Source organism: Teleopsis dalmanni, chromosome 1 (assembly GCF_002237135.1).
Source record: "Teleopsis dalmanni isolate 2A chromosome 1, ASM223713v2, whole genome shotgun sequence".
NCBI classification, from domain to species: domain Eukaryota; kingdom Metazoa; phylum Arthropoda; class Insecta; order Diptera; family Diopsidae; genus Teleopsis; species Teleopsis dalmanni.
This window is the reverse complement of record NC_051846.1, coordinates 22,290,832-22,308,376: the sequence shown is the minus strand read 5'-3', so window position 1 is coordinate 22,308,376 and position 17,545 is coordinate 22,290,832. Positions and strand designations below refer to the sequence as shown.

At 28.7% G+C, this 17,545-nt stretch overlaps 4 protein-coding genes across 5 annotated transcripts; 1 reads left to right on the top strand and 3 right to left on the bottom strand.

The window, feature by feature from the left end:
- The first annotated feature begins 2,392 nt into the window (after positions 1-2,392).
- On the top strand, positions 2,393-2,986 carry LOC119663964. The gene has a single exon (XM_038073570.1). It carries the CDS (start codon positions 2,611-2,613, stop codon positions 2,956-2,958), a length of 348 nt encoding a protein of 115 aa, XP_037929498.1. The 5' UTR covers positions 2,393-2,610; the 3' UTR covers positions 2,959-2,986.
- Positions 2,987-4,473: 1,487 nt separating this feature from the next.
- On the bottom strand, positions 4,474-4,978 carry LOC119663888 (vitelline membrane protein Vm26Ab). Its single transcript, XM_038073505.1, has 2 exons — positions 4,950-4,978; positions 4,474-4,855 (listed from the first exon to the last, which is right to left on the bottom strand). Exons 1-2 carry the CDS (start codon positions 4,959-4,961, stop codon positions 4,517-4,519), a joined length of 351 nt encoding a protein of 116 aa, XP_037929433.1. The 5' UTR covers positions 4,962-4,978; the 3' UTR covers positions 4,474-4,516.
- Positions 4,979-9,024: 4,046 nt separating this feature from the next.
- LOC119678111 (toll-like receptor 13) lies at positions 9,025-10,722 on the bottom strand. The gene has a single exon (XM_038089778.1). It carries the CDS (start codon positions 10,720-10,722, stop codon positions 9,025-9,027), a length of 1,698 nt encoding a protein of 565 aa, XP_037945706.1.
- A 2,834-nt stretch (positions 10,723-13,556) lies between these two features.
- LOC119664039 (pupal cuticle protein C1B-like) lies at positions 13,557-13,902 on the bottom strand. 2 transcript variants are annotated; one of them, XM_038073680.1, is made up of 2 exons: positions 13,810-13,902; positions 13,557-13,737 (listed from the first exon to the last, which is right to left on the bottom strand). In XM_038073680.1, the coding sequence occupies exons 1-2, from the start codon at positions 13,900-13,902 to the stop codon at positions 13,606-13,608; spliced, it is 225 nt and encodes a 74-aa protein (XP_037929608.1). In that variant the 3' UTR covers positions 13,557-13,605. The 2 variants fall into 2 exon arrangements, with proteins under 2 accessions (XP_037929608.1, XP_037929562.1); XM_038073634.1 differs by having other exon boundaries at positions 13,557-13,902.
- Positions 13,903-17,545: the final 3,643 nt, after the last annotated feature.

Sequence of the window (17,545 nt, the reverse complement as noted above, 5' to 3'; positions counted from 1 at the left end):
ATATTTATGCACTTATAAATAAATAAGGTAACAAAAGTATCTTTCTAGTATTACGCATAAAATTTTAATGGACTTTTGTTTTCATTCGTTTTAAGACCTACTTCTAGGTAGCGTAACTTTATGTTAATTAAATCGGTATTACGTCCAAAAATAAAAAAGATGTTTAAAAATATTTTTATTTACTCAAGCTGATAGAAATATGTACGACTTTTAATTGCACTGCGAGGTATTGACTTGAATATAAATTAAATTAAAAACTAAAGTTCGATTTAGTGTAACAGCGTTTCACAAATTTTTAATAGGATTTATTTATATATACATCACGTTCTTCTGATCATTTTTGAAATGATTTGATAAGGAAAAGTATACCTGCACTTATTTCTTTGTTCAATAAAAGTTAATATTTATTTCAGTATTTTAGCTTCTGTGTTGCTTCATACAGAAACAATCTTTTTAACAAACGTTCTAAATTAAATTCTTACTCAAATCATGTAAATATATTTATATATATACTAGTTTATATTTCAATACATTGAAAAATAATATTCTTGAGAACAGCCACCTCTCTTCGTGAATAATCCCAATAATGCTTATAATCCCAAACACTTCAGGAACAAACAAGGGTTGGGCCCCGACGAGTGTCTGCTTAAGTAAAAATTTATTCTATTACTTTTATATTTTTAATAAAATCTAACTTTAATTTAAATATAATAATAAATTTTTATTGATAAGAATTGCATAAAATGTATATTCCATATTATTATAAGATAATATATTATTATCTTAATTATTTTTAATATTAATATATATAATATATTATTATAATATACAAAATCTGTTTAGTTCTAAACGTATCTTCTGCTTGAATTTTATTTTAATAATCGAAATACAGAAACTTATAATAAAAAATAGAAAAGAATATAAAAGAGAATAGAAAAGAGAATTGAAAATGAATGAATATTTATAGTAAACATATTAAATGTAATGCAATTATCAGTGGTTTCATTCACCCCTCATGTACTTATATATTTGTGAATCGGAGTAGTCACATAATATGTGAGAAGAATTATTTGCCCCATCCAGCTAGCAACAACAGTCTATCACGTCAGGTAGTTTCATATTAGTAAAGGGCGAATGATGACCGAGATGATTTTCTAGGCCATTAGCAGCCTCAGATCTGTCTAGCTGAAAAAAAGATTTCTCTACGTATATAAATTAGCGTACTAAATATTAAATTGATGTTTATATATAATGATGTGTCAGTAGCTATTGGATACCGTGATAAAAAAACAGCCTTTTGCCTTCAAACTACAGCTAATACTGTTCTTGCACGATTATTGCTTCCTGAATAATTCTTTTTCAGTTACATTGATTAGGTTTTGCTGTTTGACTTTTAATTTTTGTTAACATCAGCTATATGTCATACACAAAGTATACCAAAATTTTAAAAAGCTATAGGGCTTCTTGATCTATTTACACAATTTAATTTGTTTTATTCTGGTCTTTTCTGCGTGAAGATATACATAAAGTACGGTAATTTTATTTTTCTACCAACGAACTTCGTTGACCGACTTTTCTAGACAAAAAACTGGGCATAGTCGAGTTAAAAAGTCGATAGGTTTTTTTATTGAAACGAGTACCATGATTCGATTCTATTGTTTTGAAGAGGTAAGATATTTTATCTTATTTTATCTCAGTGATTTTACAACGGACCCCAGGTAATTAATAATAATTAACACGATTAGTTACCGCTTCTAATTTGACAGGCACGAGTTCTAAGCCTGGCATTTGCAGTCCAAACAAATTATATACGGACTATAAACAATTAAATTCGATTTTTTCCTAAGACCACTGATGATGAGCCTTTGGTAATACTACAAACAGCGTTGTATGGTCAGTCAAATTTCAATAAATTAAATAAATTTTTGTCCTTGTCTTTTTTGCTATTCGAATCCGAATCCGAATCCGTAGAAACCTCTCATATATATTTTTAAAAGTAAATAGTATACAATGTTTTCTGCCTCATTATAAGCGTACTACTGTAACTGTAGGACTGTAACTGTAGTAACTTTAGGAATGTCGATCTACACATATATGTAATATGTAAACACGTAAATTTTTTTAATTAATTTTTTTTTTATGTATAATTATTAAAAAAATGTAAATTCTTCTTTATAGAAAAGGTTGTGAGTCTCTGTTCGTAATAAATACAATAATAAATAAATACATTATTTACAATAACGTAAGGCTACCTCATTAAAATTTTGTAGCCGATATTATAAAAATGGGAAAACTAAGAATTTAGAATTATTGTATATTAGATATTCAGCAGTTCTGGGTGTTCTGTAACATTTCAAAAACTAAACAATCAATTATTTTAATTATAAATTAATATAGAAAATTTAATTTTTATTATGAATCAAATAATGAAATTTGTAAGTTTTTCAACGCCAAATAAACTCTTAGCAAAACATGACACAACAAAAAGAAAACATACTCGTAAAAGTAACAAGAGGGTAACAAGTGACACTTCCTTTGGACTCAGAAACACCAACCACAAGAACACCAACAATTTAAATCATTCGAATATACGCTATAGAAAAATTTCAGATGACGACTGTAATGGTAATGATGGCTGTGTACAATGTTGCTGCTGTTCCTGTACCAGGCGATATAACCGATGCTGCGGAAACAGTCGATGTTCCGCCGGCACATCGAGCAGTCGCACCACAACCTCAACCTCAAACGCCTCAACAGCCTGTACCGGCAGCTCCTGCATATCCTGTTATTTACCAAACTGCATTTACCCAGCCTTTCACCGGAAATTTTATTGGCCATACAGTACAGCATCGAGTTCTTCCGACAAATGTTGCAGCACCAATTCGTGTTGCAGCACCAGTTCCTCTTGCAGCACCGATAATTCCTGCTGCTCCATTGACACATCCATTTCTAAAATGAAATTACAAAACATTGCTGATTTAACCAAATGTGCTTTTAAAATAAATAAAAAATTTAAATAAAAAAAGTGAAACAAATCTATTTTATTTCTTCCTCAATTGTTTTAAAAATAATAAAAATGTAAATTTCAATTGTTACCGGTTTTTAGAGCAAGAATGTTTAGAATTAAAACTAATTATTGAAAAAAAATATACCTATATATATTATACAGGGTCTTACAAATAATGCTAACATGTTCTTCATCCAAAGAAATTTTGGAAAAAGTAAATTCCTTAACAACTATTCATTGTTGGAAGAGATTTGAGCCATTTACCATATGCATGACTCAAGTCAACTATTCGAGAAGCTTTAGACTTACAAATTCAAGATTTGCTGCTCTAATAACTCTTCAAGATTTGCTGTTCTGCAAGCAAATTTGACGATATTAGATTTATCCATATGTTTTATAGTTTGTTTTAAATATTATGCAACACTCTTCTACCTACAATATGCTCTTGTCATATCAAAAAATATTAGCAAGTACTTTTTCCTCTTTCAGAATATTCCCTTTTTCGCGTAATAAGTTGGTAGCACTGGAAATCCGCGACTTCATATAGATCTAATTGTGTTGTTGGAAACAACTATGAATTGTAGATTATTTAACATATACATAAATATATCAGGTATATTATATCCGAAATGCGTTTCTCGATAAACTGCGATTCATATGTGAACTTTATATTTGACTTTAACTGTCACCAAACATAAAATATATAAAAAATTATATCAATAAGTGACTTATAAATATTTCAATTTGTTAATCACAGATAGATATCCGAGTACATTGTCAGTTGGTTTAATCTATAATCAATAGAAATGTTGATATGCAGGAATGTATCCATATATATTATATTTTATGTTCTAAAATTGGTTATAACATGTGCATTGTTTCATTATAAATGGCAATCTTAAGACTCATTTCAAAGGATCTGATCCTAACAACGGATTACTTCTCAAGATCAATAAGTTTAGATTACTATTGTATTATGTATAATTACTTTTAAAATCATAAAGCCAATATTATACAAATATTTATGAATCAGTATATATTTAAATCCTTAATCATTACTTATCAAGATCAATAAGTTCAGATTATTATTGTATTATATATAACTGCTTTTAAAACTCTAAATCCAACATTTTGCAAATATTTATGAATCAGTATATATTTAAATCCTTAATCATTACTTCTCAAGATCAATAAGTTCAGACTACTATTATATTACATATAACTGCTTTTAAAATCCTAAAGCCAACATTTTACAAATAATTGTATATGAGCCAGTATAGATTTATATATATCATTAATCATAGAATTTATGTATAAAGTAAAAGTATATATAACTAGCAAAGATTATATATATTATAAATAAAAATAGTTTTTTTTTTAAATTATTATTTTTTTATTTATCTCAAAAATACACATTTTTAAATAATTATTTTAAACATTCACGAAATCCATTCAGGTACAAGCAATGAGAGAATCAATAATCAAAATCACTATAGAAAATCACAAAAATTACAAAACTGTAGTATAGCTAGCGGCATAAGGATAGTATGATGCATAAGAGGCAGCAACTGGACCAGTGTAGGCAGCGGCAACAGGAGCAGTGTAGGCAGCAGCTACTGGAGCTGTATAAGCAGCGGCGACTGGAGCAGTGTAAGCAGCGGCAACTGGGGCGGTATATGCAGCAGCCACTACTGGTGCAGCAGCTACTCCATTGAAATTACGTGCAATATACTGCGAACTTGTGGCAGTTACAACTCCAGGAGCAGCAACAACTGGCGCACTATAGGCTACTACTGCGGGTTTACCATAAACACAGCAGGCAAAGGCGAGAACAGCGAAAAGAACGAACTAAAGGTATTAAAAAGAATTTAAGCGTTATAAAAACGTTTTTTTTTTAAATAAAATAAATAAAAATAATGAATTCTAAATAAAGTTTTTTTACCGATTTGTACATTGTGTTGTTTTGTTGTATTTTTATTGTTTACAATTTGAAGTCAATAATTAAACTGCACATCCACAAATTGGTGCCTCCGTTTTATACTTTTCATATTAAAATAGTTTTTTTGAAATATTTGGCTTATGTCCGTCAAAATTTTAAAAAAAATTTTAATTTTTTTAAAAGTTCTACCCCTGCTCTGCTTCTGTTTGCAGTTCACCAAAGCAAAGTAGATGTGCAAAATAAGCGAAAAAAATTTATGCAGAAGCGCAGGTAGTCAAAAGTCGTTGCCAAGAGCGGCAATGACAATCGAAGACGTGCCCGAAAATTTAAGATATTGTTTATGGAAATCAACTTTTGTTTATTTCTTCACTCTTCAAATTCTACGAAGAGATATGTTGAGTTTGCACAAAGGTTTGTAACGCAGTGCAGGAGATGATGAACATCGCATCTTTAATCAGCATGAAATGGATCGATTTTGTGAAGTTATGGGTTTATCTATATGCCTTTTTATAAGCTAACCGAGTAAAATTTTAAACTGACTTCCATACGAACAAAGAAACTATTTATTTGCCAAAAAATTTGGCAAAAATCTGGTTGACCCAGATAGACCAATATTTTTATTCGAATTAATATCAATTGAACTGAAATTGATTTAGATAGATTTTTTATTATTTTATCATTTATGCGAAAATTTTTTGTAGTTCATGTTTGATGTTGGTATTACATTTTTCTTTAGCTGCTTCTATACTTGGATCCAACTCCATGACTCCATTTATAATCAGATCAAAATTATTTTGTTTTATTAAAATGCTTTCCTAACTTTAATTTCGTGTTATTGTTGTTGGGTACATATAGGTTATGTTTTTTTAATACCAGAAATGATATAATTATTATTGATTCTTCAAAATGCTAAAAAAAAGTAAATATGCTAAAATATATACTTATCTAACCGACAGTGACCTATCTATATACTTACTATCTATATAGCTGAATCTTATATCTCGATAATTTCACTAGATTTTTTTCTAACCAGATTGATCGCTATTTCAGAGATAAGAAAAACATTTAACTATATCAACGTCCCATAGTAGTCAAAAATCGTCCTTTATGTGAATTGGACTGAACTCTAAAGCTTGAGAGCAACTTCAAATCAAATAAAACGGAAGTAATGAGTGTAAACACATATTTTCCAAATGTAAATTATGTGAAATGAAGTGATTTAGAGTCGATATACGATTAAAATAAAACTGAATGGATAAATAACAAATATGGGTAACAGAGGTATATTTAATATGTGTAACAATATGTATGAGTATGTCAGTATAGGCTTTACTGTGTGGCATGTGTTTGCCACTAGATGGCCTCTTAGAAATATCTATTTTTAAAAATCGTAAATACTTTCTATATAACAAAAATATCTGTTCAGTAAAAATATTTCTATGTTGAATTGTATTCACATTGCTATTTAAATTATTTTTAAAAATGTATTTAAAAAAAATATTTTTTCATTTGAAGTAAAGAAGACCCAAACTAATCTATCAGTTACCGATGAATGTTGAAAACTACACTATTTAATGCTGTAAAGAGGCTAATAAGATGGTTTAGTCACCCCGTTAAATCATGATGACAGTATCATGAGGCTTAGAACAGAATCCTACCCACCACCTTATTTGGTAACTATGCATACATGTTTTATATTTAATTTCAAATAGCTCATGACACATGTTCATAAAGTACATTTCCGATAGTTATATTACCTTTAGAAATCGAGCTATGTCTGTTTCTTATTGATTAGGTAATTTACTGCCGATGAGATGTTCTTGAGAAAAAATTTTAAAGTATCCATATAGACTTGATAAGCCAAGATTAATTACAGTCTTAGCAGCAAATCTTAATTCTAGGAATTTAGGAAAATAATAGTTCAAGAATGTAGTGTCTGATATGGTCTTGCGATGAATATCATTTTTCGTCAGAATAATCAATCGGACAGAAAAAACCTGTGACTTATTAGTATTTATTTTCTTTCAATTTCAAATCCTACATCTCATACACAAATAAATTATAGTTTATGCCTAAAAATAAGTTAAGAAATAGTTTAGAAAACACATAGGTTAGGTTGTAGTAGATAAATGATTTTAAAAAACTTACTGTGTGAAGGGTGTCGTATACCCGTCATAATCGATAGTAGTTTTGTTTCTTATTTTTATATAAATTTTATTTTATTAGGTTTAATTTTAATTATTTGTATGTGCTATCCAAGTCGGTTAATTAGGTCAACATATGTTAAGCACGTTCTTAATGACAATCTGGAGGTTTACTATGATTCGCTCTACAGCTGAATTAAAAATTATCAATGCAATTTTTAATGGAAATTTAATTTTATTTAGAAATATGTATTCATCATCATAGTTAAATTGGTGATCGTATCAAACATTTTTATTTATTAGTTTTTACATAAATAATGACATCGAGGTGTCAAAGATTAAAAAAACCTACGTGCTTTGAATTTAAAAACTTAAATCTAAAACTATGAAAATAACTGAACAAATAAATAAAGATGTGTTCTGACAACAACTCTTTTTTGGGAATTCCTTCACAACAATTATATAGTTCTACAACAGTTGATTGAAGACGTCGTAGATCAATTTGAGTGAACAAAAAAAAATTCAAAGAAAGACATTAAAACGAAAAAGAAATTTTATTGTAAAAAATCATCATTCGGGGACTACTTCTATTAATATTAAAGAAACGATAAAATATTAACAGTATAAAATAAAAATTTACAGCTCATATATATGTTACATTTCTGACAAAATTTTCTTTCAGTCTATATAAAAATATTTTAAATAATCACTTAAACTAAGGTCCTCATGTGCAATTTACATGAGAAATCGATACGACTCTAAGATATAAAAATATATCGTAACAGATTAAACTGATTCTGTATAAAAGGTACCTTAAACGATTTCTGAAAACAAGGTAGCACCTAGAAATACTAACACAGAATTAATTGATGACAGCCAAATCTAGTCTTATAATTCTTAACTAAGTGAAGCATTGGCGTAGTTATATCCACTGAAATCCATAGGAAACAGACAACGCAGCTTTGTGACCAAGTCAAAATCAAAAAAAGAACACTATTTGCCACATTTAAATTAGTAGACTATATATAGAACGGTGTCGATGCTTCACCTGTAGTTAAGTAAAATAAATTATTAGCTTATCTCTGAAACGTTTTTGGGAAATTTATGTAAAAGTTACATTACTCTATGTTACTATGTTGTGTCTGCTAGAAGAACCAATTTTAAATATACCACCCAAAGTAAAAGTTCTAGTATACTGATTTAAATATAATTTCTAAGCTTTGAAATGTATAACATGAAAATATATAAAAGACGGCTGTATTTTATTATAGCACATATTAAAGCAAACATTATTTTATCTTATACATAGATAATGAAAACCAGAGACCTCAGAGATAGGGATAGAGATATTCCTATCCCTATCCTAATAATAAATTTTAGCTCTTAAAACCGAAAATAATGGAGTGTTAAGTAAATAGCTATGTTCTACTAAAAAAAAAATAAAAATTTTATTATGTAATCCTATTTCCCACCTATTTGAGGTGGGAAATGTAGGACCTACGATTTTAATTTATTCTTAAAGAAACTGTCTTCCTATTTGCAGTAATTTGATACTAATAAAAACATTGGAGTTCTGTAATTATTAGTAAGGTTATGAGTTTTGATAAGAAAAACAAGACTTTTATATCATAAACATATTCATCGAATTTTTTGATTGATGGAAAGTTTCTCACCTCACAAATTTTCAAGCAAGTTCATTATGTCCTCAACTGATATGTTTCAAATCAAAAAATTATTTGTTTTAAAAAACAATTTTTATTAAAAACTTTTTTCGCTAAAATTATTTTACCAACAAAATTTTTGCAAATTGAATTTTTCCGTTTTTCGGATTTATGTATTCAATCATTCTATGAATGTTCTTAATATACTTATAAATCCGATAATACCATTAAACTTAAACTCTTAACCTATTATTTAGTCCTTATCGTAACACATCAGTGATCTATGTGATTAACTGTACTAATCGTGGCTTGAGAATTGAAAACAATACTGTTATTGCGCCTAAGGATATAGTTCTTACGCCGATGACGTATATACTGCATTATTCCAATGCCAGCAACCACACTAATTAACAGCCAAAGTGCAACTTTCATAAGAAGCAAATGTAGCGCCAACTTTTGCTCATTCGCACGTTGTGTCTTCAAAGATTCCTGCATAAGATCGTAGAGGCCACTAACGTGATTCAGTTCACCTTTCACTTCTTGAAGTGATTGTGTTATATTACTGCTGCATGATATATCACGTATATGTGAACTCTCTTCATTATTAGAGTCCGGTTCTATATGCAAAGTAACTGTTGATTGCAAAAATGGAGATATTAGTATCATGTGCAAATATGAGCAGTTAAAATGATTTTGTGATATGCCGAGTGTTGATAGATTTTGGAAAGCCATAGCGAAGCTATGTTTGCCTTGTATTTCGGTTAAATTGTTACCGTCCACATAGAATTGAACAAGATTTATCATATATGGTACAAAAATGTCTAAATTTAAAGTAGTCAAATTGTTGAAAGATAGATCCAGTACTTCTAGATGTACTTGCTTGGAAAACATGCCGAAAGCAATATACTTCAATCCAATATTTCTTAAAATTAGTTTACGTAAACGTTTCAAATTGTCAAAGGTAGTTATGTTTAACTGTCCAATTTTGTTGTGGGATAGACTAAGTTCTAGTAACCCGGAAGCTTTAGTTATATTTTTAATATCACTTATGTTGTTGTGAGCCAGAAATAAACTCTCCAAAAATAATGAGTTAATCATATGTATTGTAGAAATATGATTGTTCTCTGCATGCACAAATTTAGTACCATTGATAAAAATCGAAGTCAGATTGTTTTCATTAATTTCCAGATGACGCATTATGCTTTTATTGGATAAAGAAAATTCAGTAAAACGATTTGTTGAAATAAACAGATCATCTAAACTATATGACCGGTAAAATGTATTAGGATCGATAGTTCGCAGTTTATTGCCTATCAAATTCACTTCATGTAAAAGAAACAAATCGTAAAATACTTCTGGTGCAATATGTTCCAGTAAATTGTTTTCCAAACGGACGACGTTTAAGAAGAGATTATCTTTAAAAAGAGAACTCGGAATTTCTTTAAGCTGGTTGGCACATAACATAATTGAGTTGAGGTGCTTTAAGCCATTGAAAGAAAATTCGCTCAACTCCTCTAATTTATTGTGGCACAAATCCAAGCGCAGCAAACTATTGGCTCCCACAAATACAGAAGTGCTGATTTTGGTCAGTTCATTACCAGCGAGGTTGAGAAAGGTTAAGTTACCAGCCGAACTAAATGTGTTGCGGGTTATTTCTAAAATCTGTGTTGCAGATGCATCCAGTGTTTGTAAATGCGGGAACTCCTCAAATAATTTGAAAGGTATATACAGCAGCGATGATTCGTAGAATTTCATGAATTTTATAGAACTAACAACCCAGCCTGAATAATTGCGAATTTTCACATTTTGATTATGATTTACTTTAAAGTTACTAATTGTACAAAACGGTTTTTCAACATCATAGTAATCCTCACTGTCGATTTCATCACACTCAAGTGACAAATCTTGTTGGCATTTCACAGTGCATATGCAAAATGTCAAAAATAATAGCACAATTTTTCTTAAGTTCATTTTAGATATCCTCGAGAATTAACGCGTCTTAATATATCCGAATGCATTCGTTGAAGCGCCTTTAAACAACTAAACGAGATTTGATCCATTTTGCATTAATTTGTTCCGAGTAGTTTTTTTATCAATTTTTCATAAATAATTTTCATACATTTCCGTTTCTTAAAGAAAGTGATAAGAAACTGAAGAAAATAATGAAATATTATGAGAAAAATCCATTTTTTTAGTTTTAATGTGTCAATCTGACTGGCGGCATCGGTTATTATTTCAGAGTAGAAGACTAAAAGAATTTTAAGTGTTAGGGATTGGATAACAATTATATTATGTGTAATGGAACGAGAGCAGAACAAATTTTTTTCTCAGACACATACTATTAGTAGATTATTATCTACTAAACACGTGGTTCAATTTCGTAGTAACTTTTAATCTATAATAGATCTGTTTATTAACCCCTGTTCATCAACTTTCACTTCTTCTATGTACTGTATTATATACTCATTTGAAGTCCATACTGCACAAAAACTTTGCTAAATTTCATTCTAAATAATGAACAAAGAAATAATTAAAGAAGAAAGAAATAATTAAAGTACATTAGTAACAGAATATTCTATGCTATATGTATATATGTTACATCGGAGACTGATCAAACTGAACTACTTACTTTTATAGTACTATTTCAGTGACGTATGTCAAATACAATTGTCATTCAAGATACTATAAAGTTACATAGAATTTTGCCATTTTATTATATGTAACACTTAACAACCGCCGAACGTGCGAGTATTTTTTTGCTACTATAAAAGAAAAAATTGCGACTTGTGTTGAACGTCAATTGTTCTAAGTAGAAATCTTTCTGAGAAATCAGTTCCTTGTCTGGAGGAAGCCGAATAGTGAGATAATAAATATTTGATCATTTCTTATACGCCTTCATCCCATTAATTTTTATTGAAACAACTATTCTTATACATATTGAAAAAAGATACGAAAATTTGTATAATTCATATTATTATGTTATCAGAAATATTTGTATCGCATCTATCCAGCTCATCAGCCCTACAATTTCTTGCAATATAAATGTTACTTGAAACCCAAATCAAAAGAGAACTTAACTTTGCTTTACTTAATTATGGTAATTGAGAGTTGGGTGATTCAATAAAATAGAGATTAATATTGTAACTATCCATTGTCTATATTCCATGTTATATTATAACTTACCATCTTAGCTGCCTTCGGATTGCTTCAACTACAGTTTGAAAAATATTGTATTTCAATAGTCTAGTAATCCAAATCGAATTGACATGTTATTGGAATATATATCAGCAGCTTTGAGCGGTGCCTGAGAACGTAAATCCCCAAAAGTGATAAATCTCTAACATATCAATATATTTACTACTTTTAAAAGCAAAAAAATTATAATTCAACAAATTAGTCGTGGAGTAACATTAGCATGACTTTCTCAACATTACGTTCCTAGATTAATTTTAAAACATAAGAAAAAATATATAAATCATTCTATATACCATATATAAAAATATATAATTACTTAATTCAATTATTCTATAGTTGGTTTATGATTTCGTTGTAATATAAACACAGCAAGGGAATTTGTTAATAAAACTTTCATAGCAAATTAACAAAACTACAAAAAAATGTACGAATATAAAAATCAAGTACGGTTTTGGGTTAGTTGGGTAATGAACGCTGACTCTAAGCTTCAAATTTGGCAGGGCACGAATTCGATTCCTGGTACTTGCAGTCTCAAAAAATTATTTACGAATAATTAAATATAAGACTTATTTCCAAGACCACTGATGATAGGTATTTGACAATACTCAAAACAGCTGTATGGTCAGCCAAAACTTCAATTAATTAAAATAATATAAAATGAAATTTTGTTGTTGTAATTCACTACTGTTCGAAAAATCTCTCTACAAATTATTAAGTCAATAAAATATTTATGCAGAGAACTCTGAAAATTTAATCTTTTCAACAAAAATAATAATAGTATAAGTTTCTTTATTCCATTAAATTCATTTATATATATAAACCATTGCAATGATAAGAATGCAGTACAGTTTTCTTATCAAACTCGCGAAATTCGAACTTTGTAGTAGAGTGTTTTCATATTTCTTGAAAAGTACTTCTTTCATTTACATAATGCTAGAGTTCTGATAAGAATGGATTATTCTTATTATTTATAATTTTTCATTCATTCACAATTTCTTTGTTCAAAAAGAATAAAAACAGTTGAGAATCGCAAATATATTTAATGCAGCGGACCTAGGGCAAGGGTAAAATTATATAAAATTCTCGACTGGAATGGAAAGATATAACAACCTTGAAAATCTGTTTTAAGTGTGCAGTAAAGCATATAGTTTGAAATAAGTAAATAATAACATAAAGCGATGTAGTGGAAGAAGTGGGAAAACAATTATAATATATATAAAAAAAATAAATTAAAAAAAAAATATTATTTTAAAAGATTTGGAAGATAAGAACGGAAGAATTCGATTGTATAAAGTTCGAAACCAAGTGCAATACTTCTTGCTGTAATGACATATTTTTGAAAAATGCTTGATATATTTTTATATTACTGAATAATATGATGAACTACATAGAAATTAATTTTAACTAGTAATAACTATTAAAGTAAATCGAAAACCTGACTATTTAAACCTAGATTAAAGAAAGGTTTTAATAAGAAATTCATTAAGTTGAAACACTATTATTATTAAAAGAAGATATTTTCATGTTAAAGAAATTGTTTTTATTTTATTAGCCTTTCAATTTCATTTATAATATTCTTTTTTTAACCCGAAAATCAACATAGTCCAAATATCATCGTTCAGCCATCACAATCCAATACAAGATATTCGCTTGGTACAATTATTTTCTCAACAAGACAGGAGCAGTGTATGCAGCAGCGGTGTAAGGTGCAGCATATGATGCAGCTACGTAGGGTGATGCAACGTATGGTGAAGCAACGTATGGTGAAGCAACATATGGTGATGCAGCTACGTAAGGAGCAGCGAAATTTCCGTGATATTCCCGCGAGTACACAGCTGATGCAAGTGGTGCGGCAGAAACGATAGGTGCCGAATATGCCAAAGGCGCTACTAATCCAGGCTTAGCGGCAACAAAAGCAATGCAGGCCACCAAAACAATTGCGAAATATTTGAACATTTTGAAGTGTTTAGTTTAAGACGACTTAGGCTTTGTGATACCAAGAACGAACTCAAGTGTTTACTGTCATCACTTGTGAACTACCGCCAGCATTTATAGTAAACCATTAAGTAACATAATGTGGTATTCAAGAACCTTGGCTTAGCATACGCATTCCACAAATTCCTTGACTACCATCCAAACTAAGGCGGAATAATTATGCATAAGCGAATAATTAGCACGTGTCAAGTACAACCAGAAATTTAACCAAAAACGGCCCAAAGTCGAAAGGCAATAATTAAGCATTGGAAGCGTCAGTCAGTGAATTATGCAATGTTAGTGAACAATAAAAAAAACATTATTTTTGACAATATTTCTACTTAGTTTAGTTTTTTTCTTTTGGATTAATTGTTGTTGTTGTTGCCAAGTTACCAGTACGCGCCACGTGACACGCATCCTAATGAAGCGGCTTAGAGAGACGATACGTGTGAATTGCTATTGTCTTTGGTTTATTTGTTTAATAAATGGAATTTGCAGGAAAAGCCAATATACTGTTCCAGCTCAATAAGCAAAAAGCTTTTGGAATTATCTCTATGGAATTCTGACTAATTCTTGAAATTATTAAAAATTATCACTTGGAAAGTGTGACAGAAAAACTAGTTCTTTAACTAATCTTTAACGAATATCTCATCATTTTTAGTGACAATTATTGATTTTTGAGAAAACGAATTGAATACTAAATGATGATTGCAATAAAAAATAAATTGCATAGTACTTATTGAGATACCATATCAGTGTAGACCTGCAAACTTTTTCATATCTAGCGAGAAGACACACTTTCTTTTGGCAGAGATTAAGCATAACCTATCGCTAAGCCAAGCGATACATCCTTCCTCTATCTAAACAACTAAAGTAAATAAAAGAAACTAAATGCATAGTTCATATCAAACGATTAAGAGAATTTTCGAATTAGAATCAAATAGATTAGAATATTGTAGAGTTCTGTGTTCTTAAAAGAGCACTACGGCACTACTAAATACGTAGAAGTTAAAGAATATAATAGTTGATTTTCTATCAAAATATATCATTATTATTATTATTATTATTGGCTTATTATTGGTCATGACTTTTATTAACAATATATTAGGAAAGCTAAGCTAAACAGTCCAAATTGAATAAATGAGTTCCTGCTTTACAAATGTACAGCATGATCTACTCACTTAGTTGACTATTACAGACTTGAGTCACTTTCGGTATTTACGTTGGGTCCCAAATAAACAAAGTCTTTCACAACTTTCAATATATAATTGTCAACAGGACGTAGATCCTAAAATGCTCAGGAAATTTATTTGTTGACAAAAAGTACTCTGTTGTCTTCATTTACCGCAGGATCCATTTTTTTCGCTCGTTTTTCTAAGTTGGAAAATCGGCACTAAAGACGCGAATGTTCAGGCCAACGATATTATCTAATTCATAATTTTTAAGCATTACTTTGGTGACATACATCAAAAAGATCTGCTACCACTCATTTACTTCAAGATTTGAATTGTTTAATATACGAAAACAAAACTTTTTGAGAATTTTTCAAAAGTGTTTGGTTTATTTGAAGGTAAGCTTAAATCTGGAACCCATTTTTCTCAAGCACATCCTGTTTTCTAACAATAAAGAGTTAAATTTCAAAAATTGAGGTTTTGAAGGATACATACATAAATTTTATTTTTGCCGCACAGTATAAAGGTATTAAAATTGTGAAAATTTACTACAAAAATTTCGCAACAGATATATATTATACAGTATGAGGGGATTATAATAATTATAATCGCTCACTGAGTACAATACTTAATACAAAGATGATAATAATAATTATGACGAGTTTATTATAGTTGTAATAGCACATGTGAGCATACTATGCTATAAGGAGAACTGTGTAAAAATTTAACTAAAATAAATCCAGACAGTTGAGAATTAGACGTTATCGAAAAATGTGCATAACTAAAAATAGAATAAGATATGTTTCTATTATATCCCTTAAACGACGTGGACAATATTATGATTTTCCTATATAATATTTGGGAGTAATTTACATGATGACTTAAGTATCAATCCACCTAAAATTCAGTTAATATTAAAACCATATCTATAGCCAGCAGACCAGGCAATGCGTAGAAAATGCTCTGATTAGGTGATTGAACAATAGTGTGTAGATCACGATATTTCGTTGAATCTTCGTGATGTTTCGATACCTACTTGGATATTTTCACTGTCCCAGCTGCCAGTTGGCACACTTTCGTTTGTTGATATATAATGAAAAATCTTTTAGTTATGGAGACATGTTAGTATGATCTTAATGGCAATCATATATTTTTCTAAAAGATGACAAAGTTTATTATAAATATTTATAAACAAATGACACTGAGTACGTGTTTAATTAGTTTTTAACATAACAAAACTCTTAAATATTCATTCATGATACATCAAATATTTTTTTTAAAACTATATATTACATTCCATAATATATTACTTCTAAATTCAAGCCTAAAAATGTACTAAAACTATTTACGTAACAAACTAAATAAAAAGTATCTGAGAAATATGCTTCATTTTATAGTATCATTTCTCAAAATTATATGCATATACTTTATGCATAAAATATTTATACTTACATTTATTAGGTAGAATTTTAAAAAATACTTTAATATCATATATTCTATACAATTTTTTTTAAATACAAAATTAATTATAAAATCGTTGTAAAATATATCAAATAAATTTGTTGTTTGTTATAAAATACACAAATAACTACTCATTATTGGTATTACTTAAAACACAAGACTTTAAAATTATTTCACCTCATTATATAATTTTCATATACCATGAAATATAGCTTACCTACCTGGAGAATACCTTAATTTGGTTACTAATCACATCAGGCTTAATGTGATTGTTTAAAGAAATTGCCTATATCACTTCTATTTGCATCTGTACTCAGATGAAAATGTTCTGTTAATAAATTCTTAACCCATTATATCAAACAATTTCAGACTTGGAATTTTACGGTGAAATTTCGTTAGTATATAGTAAAATAAAACAAGTTTAAATAAATGAGAAGAGTTTAATATTTATTTAAAAGATTACTTTCACTTTATCTTTACCTTAAATAGATAAAATTTTCTTTAAATATTAAAAAATATTCAAAGCTAGCCGTGTGGTGCATCACACGGTGTTCCGAAATGGGTTAATAAATAAGTTTACTTGAGTTTCCTTTAAGTGAACATTTATTTATTCAATTTATTATTTATTTATTATTTATTTAAATATTACTTTAAATATTGTATTCTTATTTTTATAAATATGTTTTTTTAATATATTTTATTTTTTAATATATTATTTTACATATTTATAAAATCAATATTAAAATATTTTAAAAAAATTTTGTTTAACATTTTTTATTTAAGATATATATATATAGCTTAGAATGAATAATCAAGTCGTTTCAAAAGAAAATTTATTTCAATTTTATACTAACATAGATACTTTTATACAGCAGTTAAAGCTCGTTTAACTATCTTCCATAAATTTGTGTATATATTTTAGTAAAACCAAAATTGCCATTCGTTTGGAAATGTACAGTGAAACCTAAACCAAAAGTTAAATTTGCAAAAGG